An 11,938-nucleotide genomic window follows, 5' to 3' on the forward strand; every position below is an offset into this window, starting at 1 on the left:
CCTCTCGGCAGCCTTTTGAAGACAGAGTCACAGCTTGTTGAATTAGGAGCGGCGGGGTTGCGTCCCCAACACCCCGGCCGCTTGGCTAGCTCATGCCCGAAATAACAACACGCAAACTGTATTCATTTAAGAACTGCTTGGCCCATGAACCCTAGCCCTTACAGGCTAATTCTCGCACCTGGACTAGCCCATTTCTAATGATGTTTGTAAGTACCACAAGGTGCGCTTACCGGGAAGATTCTAGCCTACATCCATCCAAAATTGGAGGAGCTTCATTGCGTGAATCTGCCTGGGAGAGCTGAGCATGGTGTCTCTGCTCCAGCAGAGCTGTCGGGTCTCTCCGGGAGCAGAGCAGAGTCTGACCTCACTTCCTCTTCCGCCCAGAATTCTATTCTGTTTACTCCTCCCATCTATGTTCCAAGCCATGAGGCCAAGCAGCTGGTTTATTATAACTTAACCAATGAAATCAACAGATTGATATATGACACTCCCACATCAACAGCTGAGTCTGTGCTAGCACACTGTCTCATGCCCGCTAACTCAATTTTCGGGTGGTGTTTTTGTTAAATTATTTAAGGCAAGCTGTAGAGAGACAGAAGGTGGAGAGAGAGGGGAGAGGGGAGGCACGGTCTGACCTTTTGGGGACTATATGTATTCACCGTGAGGAGGAACTTATTTGTGCAGAGGGACAAAGTACCTACAGAATATGTGATATGGACCCTTATAGAGGCAGAAATAACTTCTCCATCCTAGTCCCTCCTTTCTCTGAACTGCTTGTCCTGGATGCAAGAGGAGCTTGGACATGCAATCTATTATCGGGAAACTATCAGTTTGGGTCTGACAGGCCTGAAAAGCCACTTGTACCGCAGATGATGGGCAGATGCAGCCACATAAGACCTCGTTCAGTGCTGTCCTGACTGGTACACTTGGTCCTTAACTCCCTCTCAGCTCTGGTCGGTCACTAAGCCTAACCATATAAATCAGGCTCAGTGGCTGGAGTTGTGTAGTTTCACATCTTCTCATCCAGCATAGTCTCCTTTACAGGAAATGAGAATTTTTTTTTTTTTTGTTTTATTTTGTTTTCGAGACAGGGTTTCTCCGTAGCTTTGGTGCCTGTCCTGGGACTAGCTCTTGTAGACCAGGCTGGCCTCGAACTCCCAGAGATCCGCCTGCCTCTGCCTCCCGAGTGCTGAGATTAAAGGCGTGCGCCACCACCGCCTGGCATAGGAAATGAGAATTTTAATAATAAGGATTGTTGTTTGAAATACTCCCAGGTGACTTTGAAGACAAGCAAAGGCAAAGATGCCTGGTTTCCTCTGCAGACCTTCAGCTAGCTGTTCAAACAGTGGCAGTTAGGGCATGGGCCAGCCGGGTTGGACTTCATAGCTGCATCTCCCCACTCTTAGAAAGGCAGGGGCTTGTATTCCTTCCTGAGATTTTAGGATCATGACTTTCTTTCTGAAAAGTGGTTTAATAACATTTACCAGAATCAAGAAACCAAATGCCAGAATTGATCACCTGGATCGACCCTTCTTAGAAATTTGCTGCTCCCTTCTGTGGAGAACTGGAATAGGGCCGCCTGTTCTTGGGGTTCTCCAGCTGGCTCCCCCCAGCTACTGAGATGGGAATCAATCACTGCACTGCATTTCTGATACTTGGCCCAACAGATCAATGACCATGAATCTCTCATCACAGAGTGTGCCGAGAGGGGTTGATTGTGGAAATAGTTCTAAGGTACAGTTTTATGCATTCACTTGGTATTAATTCATTGTTTCCTTTGACCAAACTAGGAAAAAAATGTAATTTATAAGATTTTTATTTCAAGTAGAAGTGAAGAGGCCTATCTTAACATCAGTGCAGCCATAATAGGCTGCAAACTAGCAATACTGAGACTAGGCCTCACCATTACAATAGCCAGGAAAAGCCACATGCTGTACCCTTCAGAGGACCAATCCGAATGAAGACAAACAAGTACTCCATGCTCCAGAAGATTAAGCATAGCTTACCTAACTTGTATATAGGTTATCAGTTTTTCCTTATAGCAATGCCAGTAACAATCCCTGTTTGACAAGACTTCTGTTGCCCCACTCCTGCCCAGTCAGGAGTTCAAACCCCATCTTAATCCAGAATTCCCCACCCCTGCGTTCTTTACTCCTTCAGAACCCTGCCATAGCTGAGCTCAGTGTTCCCCCAATCCAACTGCTGTGTCGGGACAACAGAGAGCCCAAGTTTAGGCTTGCAATAAAGGCTCTTTGCTTTTGCATACAAATTTGGATTCCTGGTGGTCTTTGAGGGACTCATAATGTGGGCATAACAGAGACACATTTGTGTAAATCCTAAACAAAATAATCTTGTACTGTTATGTCTCATTAATTACTTGATATTTGCATAACATTTTTTTCCTTTTCACATGGGCTGTGATTTTTCTGAAAGCAAAGTATTTCTATACTTCTGTATTTTTTGTTTCATTTTCTAATTTTCACCGTAGGATTAAGCCTAAAATGCACTATTTCATAGTTAATTTGCTTGGTATGAAACTCAAATGTACTGGAAAATTCACATTTCATAGCTTCACAGTTTCATTTAGAATCAAGGGAACTCAGTACTTAACCACCTTATGTTCACATCTACTTTTGTTCATGTCTGTATCTGTAATCAGGTATGTTATGGTTATCCTATGATGTCTGGGGAGTAGCACCCCAAACTCAGCTGGTGCAGTATGAAGAGGTACTGGATAACTGATTCTAAGGAACAATTGGTTGGTAAAGGACTGTGTATCTCTGGCTCTGTCAACACAGTGTTATTTACATACTTTCACTGATGACATAATGACAGTGTCAATTATTTTTGCCCTTTATTTCCCATAATTTGGTAGATAAGTTTGAGCAACCAACCCTATGGATTAATTTGTTGTTTCTTTTTCAAAGGTCTCATCAGAAAGTGGAGGACTCGGAAGAAAGCAGCGATGAAATTCTCGCTCGGCTAACATCTGCGGTAAGACAATTGCCCTACGTGATAGGAAAAATAATGAGACCAAGTTACAGGAAGGAGGCGCTTTGGGAATAGCTTCTTATTGTTGTAAGTGGCGCAATGCAAGGTACTGGCAGAGTGGCTTGAATGAACCCTGCTGTAGCCTCCAGTGATATCACAGGTGCTTCTGGAGAAAGGTGTACACAGCCTACATAGCCTTCATGCTGTGCTCATAGCTTCTGGGCTTTGGACCCAGTGTGGCTTAACCTAGGGACAGTGGTGACTTGCTACACAAACGAGAAAATAGTCTGTTTGCTTAGTCCGAGAAAGGAATCGTGTTAGGCAACACAAGGAGATGGAATTGTTTTTTAATATGGTGTTACAACATTGTCACTGTGTTTTGTCAGGATGTTGAAAAGAGTAATTAGTGGCTTTGCTGGCTGAAGGGAAGTTCATGACTTTCTTTGTTGTGAAAACTGGCTGTCAATGCTAGACTTTTTTTTTTTTTTTTTTTTTTGAAAGAAGGTCTCACTGTGTATTCCTGACTGACCCAGAACTCACTGCGTAGACAAGATGGCCTTGAACTCACAGTGATCTCCCTGCCTCTGCCTCCAGAGTCATGGGATTAAAAGTGTGTATCACCATGTTTGGCCCTGTGGATTCTAATCACTAAGTCCATTTTTGACAAGCTCTAGGATTTGTGTCTTTATGCATTTGCTTGGCAGTTTCTGAGAAGCTTTTCTAGCCTCTCTAGAGAGTCTTTAGTGCTGCGTTAGTACCTTTGTCTGAGTTTGCATCTCCTACTTTGATCAGCACCGTGACTGAAGTAACTTAAGGAGGAAAGGGTTTAAGAATTTATTTTAGCTTATACTTTATAGTTTGTCATCAGGGGCAGCCAGGTAGAAACTCAAGGTGACAACCTGGTTGCAGGAACTGAAATGCAGACCACAGAGGAACACAGCGTATGGACTTGCTCCACCTGGCTCATGCTCAACCTGTTTTCTTACATAGCCCAGGTGATATCCAGACATGTCACAGACCAATCTGATGGAGGCAATTCCCCAATAGTGAGGATCCTACTTTCCAAGTATGTCAAGTTGATAACCAGGATTATGAAACGCTAATAGCAGAAATCATGCTTGATTGGGTTGAATATGAGTGAAACTGCCTGCATGAAGTGTGAGACACCAGGTCTTGCCACCTGGACACCACTTGAAGGATAAAAGTTCTTTACTACTCTGGAATGAGTTTAGTAAAGTAATTTGGGACTTAATACAGTAAGCTTTGATACAGAATCCCACACAAGAGAAAATCTTGACAGTGTGTTAGGAAAATATTTAACAACACACTTCTAGGTTAAACTATAGAACAAAAAGGAGTGCTTGTTTTATACAAAACAATAATTACCATCTAAAAACCACTCTGAGTCTGATGCTGTGTTAAATATACCGTCTGTGCATGTGTGTGTGCACTCTGCTAAGATGTGCAACAGCACTGGGAAGCAGCTGGCATCGTTTCTGTTTTATAGGTAGGAAAGCCAGAGAGGTTATTTAACTCCAAACTAAAGTTGAACTAAAAGGAAGCATTTTCTAAATTTTCTTTTTTGCATTTCTCTAGAAGAAGCTATTATAACCAGCTACTTAATTACCATAGAATATCAATTTCTCAACAGCTTTTTTTTTTCCTGTTTGGTGTCTGAATAAGAATAACCCCTACAGGCTCATATATCTGAATGCTTAGTCATCAGGGAGTGGCACTACTTGAGAGGGATTAGGAGTCATGGCTTTGTTTGAGTAATTGTGGCCTTGCTGGAGGAAGTGTGTCACTGGGGGTGGGCTTTGAGGTTTCAAAGGTCCAAGCCAGGCCCAGTTTCTTTCTCTTCCTGCTGCCTGTGGATCTGGATGTAGAACTCTCAACTCCTGCAGCACCGTGTCTGCCTTTGGGCCACCATACTCCCTGCAATGATGAGATTAAACTCAACTTCTAAAACTGTCAGCAAGCCTTTATAAGAAATACTGTGGTCATGGTGTCTCTTCACAGCAATAGAACACTAAGACAGTGTCCAAGGTTGTGATGGCGCTCACTTCCAGTCTTCTATGAACTTGTCCTCCCAGGCTTCGGCTTCTTACGATCCTTTCTTGTAAAACGTTTTATTCTCTTTTTTCCTCCATTTGGAATCTGACCTTATAGATAAGATGATCCAAAATTACTACCATATACTAGGTTCTGGTTTCTCCTAGGTCTTTGTCTGATTTCTCTTGCATGCTGTCTTTTCCATGCAGCTCTCTTGGGTAATACCTCTTAGAGAGCCAGCGTGTCCCACTGAGAACCATTGTCTTGTCAGGTACAGCTGGACACAACAATGAAAGTCCAAGACTGTCTTCACAAGGCACCTTGCCTTCCAAGACTTCCTGTTCCTCTGTAGTGCTTTTCCCATATTTTCCCTTCGCTTGTGCACAAAGCCTCTCTCCTTAGGTCTGTGGTCTTACTATTTCCTTTCTTGGTGCAAAAAGATTAAAATAGCTAGCATTTCTTTAGTCTCTTTTTGATAACTCAACAATTTGAATTTGAATGTTGGGGAAATTCCCTATCCCAGGGGTACATGAGCATGGTGGTGATGGGGTTTTTGCTGTTGTCATCAATTATTGTTTTATTTGGTTTTTAGTGTCGTCCTCAATCCAACATGAGTACTTCCTTTGTTGGAAATTTCAAGTTTCATGATGCAGCAATAGCACAGGGTTTGGATTCTCTGAGTCTTTAAGAAGGTGGGATATTAAAGACCTGTTCATCGTGTAAGACAAACTAGCCATGCCTGAAAGTAATTTTCACCAGGTAGTGAGGCGAGTGCAGGGACCTGTAACCTTGAGTGCATAATGAGCACAATCATATCATTTTAAAACACTTTGGGTAATCATTTTAGAATGTACACACCCATCTCCACTCACCCCTTCTGGGAAATGGAGACATGGAATGTAGTTCGTCTCCCCTCCTTCTCTCACTGACTGAGTGTGCTTTTCAGTGAATGGCAGTCAGCTCCTCCCACCCCACCCCAGAATGACTAGCCTTTCTTCTGTTCTCATCAGGATCACACACATTGCATTACCTTATACCTTTTATCTGTGGAAAGTTCTTCCTTCTCTCCTTGTGTGTCAGTGCTGCCGTCATCTTTCTAGAGTGTTCAGAGGCCCCTGGGTGTGGACTGAAGATCTCTGGGATCATGTGAAGAGGGGGTAAAGTTCCTTCAGTTTCTCTAAGGTCAGCTTTTTCAGGGACACTTCGTAATCATGCATGCTATTGTACTGTGTATGTGTTTACATATGTACTCATGTTGGACGCCTATTGCACATCAAGTGTATTCTCTTCTTCCCATGAATATATTTCCCACCTGCACACCCAATCCAGTATACATCTCAGCATACACATAAACAGCCTCACAAAATTAACTTCCAGGGTCTGGAGACTGCCTCAGTGGCTAAAAGCACTGATTCCTCATGTAGAAGACCTGTGTTTTGTTTTCAGCATGAACATGGTGGCTCCTAACTGACAGTTGTTCCAGTTTCAGGACATCCAGTGCCTTCTTCTGACCTCTGCAGGCACAGGAATATCCATGGTACACGTACATGCATGCAGGCAGAACACTCGTACATCTAAAATATAATAAATAAATCTTCACAGAATTTTAAAAAATGAGTTTCTGAGTTATCATTTTTAATTTCAAAGAAAATATCTGAGCCTAACTAGATATGATAATATAATGAAATTCTGCATCTAAAGACTTGGTCTATGGGAGCAACACAGTATGTGTTGTTTAGCTTACTGTCATGAGCCCAAAGTCCCTATCTTATTTTATCCGTTCAAAGATTTGGTGTATAGTTCAATATTAGAGTACATGCTAAAGGCATGGGGTTCCAGACCTAGATCTCCCTCACCAGAAAAGGACATTTGTTCAAGCCAAGCATGGTAGTATACCTGTAATTCCAACATTTTGAAGGTAGAGACAGGAGGATTAGGAGTTTAAGACCATCCTCAAACATGTAGTTACTTTGAGGCAAGTTGAGGCTGTGCAAGATTATCTCAAAAGACAATTAAGAAACAAAAAGAGAAAAAAGTGTGGTGGTTTTATATGTGGTTGTAATCTATCCAGAGTCATGTGACTAAAGCTTAGTAATGAGTTAATCCCTTGGGAATCGCAGAAGGCCTTATGTTACGTGTGTTTACTTATGTGTGTATTACAGCATTATGGGGGTGGTGTCCAAGATGAGGATCATCACATTGATGAGAGTGCACGTAGAAATGCAGGCCTTATTAATCCACAAGGGACAGAAATGCGCACTGAATGCTCAATTTGGGCATTGGCCATTATGGGTTTGTGAAATGTGCTTCCTGTTTGGTCCTTTCCAGAGAAGTCTGAGGAACTATAAAATGAAGACCATGCATATTTTATAGTGGGCTACTTCTCTGTACATTGGTTTAATGTTGTAAGGAGGAAAGCAGCTGCTTGTTTGTTCCCAGCTACTCAGCTAGCTTAGACCCAAAATAATCACAAAGAAACTGTATTATTTAAATCACTGCTTGGATCATTAGCTCTAACTTCTTATAGGCTAACTCTTACATACAAATTTAACCCATTTCTATTAATCTGTGTACCACCATGAGGTCATGGCCTATCAGCAAAGTTTCAGCATGTCTATCTCTGGCGGTGGCAGCTCCATGGCATCCCCCTGACTCCGCCTTTTTTCTCCCAGAATTCAGTTCCATCTTCCCCGCCTACCTAAGTTCTGCCCTGCTATAGGTCCAAATCAGTTTCTTTATTCATTAATTGTGTTCATGTATACAGAGGGAAATCCCACATCACCCCCCCCTTTTCTGTTTAAATAAAAAGGAAGGCTTTATCTTCAACATAGTAAAATTACATATAACAAAACAGTTTTCAAACAAGAATTAAGTTGCAATATTTATATCTACTTTTATCATAACTAAGGAAAACTATAAATTCTTCAACTCCATCAAAGACTCCAGAACTATATAATATTACCTAAGTAAACAGGAAGTGCATTGTAAGCAACTTCCAAAACTCTAGAATTGACAGAGACATCTCACTGCCTGGACAGTCAACCAAAGTTCTTCTGTACCATTAGGCCATCCATCTTCAGCCTACAGTCCCATAGTATCCAGCAGACTTTTTCATAAAGCAGAAAATCTAAGACAGTTCCACCTATACTGGCAGTTTTGCTAATCACTTTCTTTTGTATCCTGCAGAACGTCTAGTAAAAAACAGGAACCCCGAAGGACCATCTTACCTTTAGGCAAGTTTAGCAGTCATTTTTCTGTGGGCCCTGCATGTCCAGTCAAGCAGTTCAGGCAAGAGCAGTTTCTTGCCCAAATGGCTAACCAAGTACATAAGGAGCCTCTTCTATGCCCATCTTCCTCTTGAAGTAGCTTGTACTGCCAGGGGCAGATGTGTCTCATTGTCATGAAAAGACCTAAGTTATTAAAACATCTTAAATGTCATATTCTGAAGGTCTCTAAAAGGTTTGAAGAATATCAATCTAACTGAAATATATCTCTATTCATCTAGAAAATCTAACTAATATAACTACAGGCTTGACTATTATAGATGACTATCTATTAATCTATATTTTAAAATTATACATTAAATTTTTTAAATGAGCTGCAGAAACATAATACCTTAATCAAGATCAGAAATGCATATACATATAACAAAATTTACCTTAAATTTGTATCAATAAATCAAGATGTGTATCAATACAAGTCTCTATAACATATTCCTCTTTAAATGTAAAGAAACATTTACAAACAATATTTGAGAATATGGGCGTAGTTTCTCCAAACTGCTTCCTGCTGTTTATTAGGAGAAATAATTTTTTGAGGGGTGCTCACAGCGATCTTTCGGGGGGGGGGGGGCGACTCAGTCCATCAAATCATATTAGCCTGGAAGTAATCCACAGGTTCTTATCCTTTTTAGAAACAAGAAAAGAATCTCTTTTCCAAAGCAACATATCCTTAGACCCAAATTCTGAAGTCATGATATACATTCTGGTTTACCTTAGCAGCCCATACAATGAAATGTCTCTCTGTATTTAAATCATTCACAGTCAAAAAATTCAAAGATAACACAATAATATACATAATCCAGACTCTCTGTGAGTTTTCCACTTTTATGTGGGTTATTTTTATTTACCCCTTTTAATCTATGACTATCTGTATTCGGTCTCTTTAAAGACTTTGTTTTAAATAATTTACTTCTTTTCCAACTCTCTATACTCTTTTTCTTCTCTCTCCCAAGCCTACATACATTTATCCAATACTGTGACCCATTTAGCATTCTTTTCCATCTGAATTTGTCTTTATTGCATATCTGTAATTATTTTCTGATCAGAAGCATTTCTTAAAATGCTAAGCAGCTTGGTCTCAGTGGTCCTGGGTGCTGGCTCCGCCTCTCTCAGGCTTTAAATATGGTGGAGTTAGTTCACCTCAGCTCTAGGACTGCTGGGTGAGAGCCATCCTCACCACCTAAACTCTAGATAGCACCATGAAGCATATAAACTTCTTTTTTGCTGAGTAAAAGCTAAATCCACCATACAGTGCACTGTGTGGCCTGTGTATGGTGGCTGGAACCCACCATGCTCTCTTGCCTGTGCAAGCCTAGTAGACCTGATCCCACTGCCTGCCCAGGCAGGGAGCACTGAGCTGTGGGCATGGTCTCAGATACTTTCCTCCTGACCCTGAGTGGGCACAGAAACACCCGGGCCTACAAATGTCATTCAAATGCTCCATAGCTGGAGTTTGTGCTAGCAGCATGGCCCAGGAAGCTGTGTTTTAAAACCGCATGGCTTTTTGTTTTCTGCTATGGCTGAATCAGAAAAACCTCTGGGAAAAAAAATGAGGCTAAACTTTGTTTTTCTGTATCTAGAATTCCTTTTCAAGCTTTTATAGGTTTTACATGGATTTAGTCTACCACGTGGGCACGCCAAATTGTTGCAAGGGGGGAGGCAGCTGCTTCCTGGTTCCCAGCTGCCCAAGAAACTGCATTATTTAAATTACTGCTGGGCCCAGTAGCTCTAGGTACTTATTGGCTAACTCTTACATATGAATTTAACCCATTTCTATTAATCTGTGTATCACCACAAGGTTGTGGCTTACCAGCAAAGTTTCAGCATGTCTATCTCAAGTGGCAGCTCCCTGACTCCTCCCTTCTTTCTCCCAGCATTCATTTCTGTCTTCTCTACCTACTTAAGTTCTGTCCTGCTATAGGTCCAAAGCAGTTTCTTAATTCACTAATGGTATTCAAGCATACAGAGGGAAATCCCATATCAGTTTAAGTAGAACTTTTAATAGTTGAATACATGAAATGGAATTTCACAAACATAAGTTAGAGTCACAGCACTGTCTGGTGTGTCCACATATGGAGAAGGGCCAGGAGACATGAAAAAGTAAGATTTAAGATTCTTTTGGTGATGAGGGACTAAGGTAAATTTTAAATCTGCTTTGTCTTCTCATATTGCTTCACAAATTAAGAAACAATGACATCTTGTATGTATTTTTGATAGAAATATAAACTCTTTTCTATGTTTGTGGATGCCAAATGAGTATAAATCTGTTTGCTACCACACCATGAATTCCATTTTTCTTGCCAGAAACTTGGGTTATTTCACTTGAACATAATGGTCTCATAGTTAAAAAATCAAACACACAAACACTTCTTAAACATTTTGAAAGCACTCAGAAAGAACCTATTATTAATACTGAAGTAGTTATAATTTACTGGGTGTTTTCCTTGTGTGCGTAATTCTTAATCATAAAGCTAAGTATTTTAATTTTTCAGTCTGTACTATATTGGGATTTGTTGTTGTTGGTTCTTGTATCTGTTTTGAGACAGTCCCTCCTGCAGCCCAGGGTGTCTGGGTGGCTGAGGTGGACTGTGAGCTCCCAGCCTTCCTGCCTCCATCTTCCAGCGTCACCTCACCCACCTGTGATTGGTGCTTTCTACTTAACATGTTTCCATGTTAAAAGCATTACCTGCAACACAAGCAGTGATTCTGTGATTTCATAGTCCACAAATCTACCATTTTCTTCTCTGTTGAACATTGTGGTTATTTTCAGTCTTGCGCTCTTAGAAACAACACTAAGAGGAATCTTTATTTGGAAATGTCCCATCCCCCTCTGCATTCCCTGGTACTGGGGCAAGCACTCAGTGACTGAACTGCATCTCCAGCACTTTGGGAAATCTTTTGAAGAACTTGTTTGCTGATGGCAATCTGTTGGTTTGCTGTTGATTCCTGAAAACCTGAATGAGAAGTGGGTAAGAGGCAAGGATGACAGGCGTCGAGGTGCGATACAGCTCGTGCTTTCTGCGCACTGCTGCAGTCTGGTTTCACACTGCAGAGCATGCTGCCACTGGAACAAGATGTCTGAGACAGACAGTGCTAATCACACAGTGATCAGTAAGACATGAAGAGTGTGGTACTCACATGTACTCCCAGCCCCTGGAGGCTAAGGGAGGAAGAGCCTGAGTTTGAGGCCAACTGTTTTCTATATAGTTACATAGCTACACCATATAAATAAGGATTTAAAATAAAGTAGAATCCTACCATGATAGATTTTTTTTTCTCATTATTAACACTCAGGTGATGTGGGAGTGTCATATATCAATCTGTTGATTTCATTGGTTAAGTTATAATAAACCAGCTGCTTGGCCTCATGGCTTGGAACATAGATGGGAGGAGTAAACAGAATAGAATTCTGGGCGGAAGAGAAAGTGAGGTCAGACTCTGCTCTGCTCCCGGAGACTCAACAGCTCTGCTCTCTGGAGCAGAGACACCATGATGGATGGAGGCTAGAATCTTCCCGGTAAGCGCACCTTGGGGTGCTTACACACATCATTAGAAATGGGCTAGTCCAGGTGCGAGAATTAGCCTGTAAGGGCTAGAGTTCATGGGCCAAGCAG

General features: G+C 41.5%; 1 protein-coding gene across 1 annotated transcript in view; it reads left to right on the forward strand.

Moving 5' to 3' along the window:
- The window catches only part of Rapgef5 (Rap guanine nucleotide exchange factor 5), a 236,313-nt gene that overhangs the window by 61,859 nt on the left and 162,516 nt on the right, over positions 1-11,938 (forward strand). Inside the window, exon 6 of the mRNA XM_050120850.1 lies at positions 2,928-2,994. Coding sequence (XP_049976807.1) covers positions 2,928-2,994 — 67 coding nt within the window. The remainder of the gene's footprint in view (positions 1-2,927; positions 2,995-11,938) is intronic.

This window comes from Alexandromys fortis, unplaced genomic scaffold (assembly GCF_014885135.2).
Source record: "Alexandromys fortis isolate MF-2015 unplaced genomic scaffold, M_Fortis_MF-2015_v1.1 scaffold_182, whole genome shotgun sequence".
In the NCBI taxonomy this organism is placed as follows: domain Eukaryota; kingdom Metazoa; phylum Chordata; class Mammalia; order Rodentia; family Cricetidae; genus Alexandromys; species Alexandromys fortis.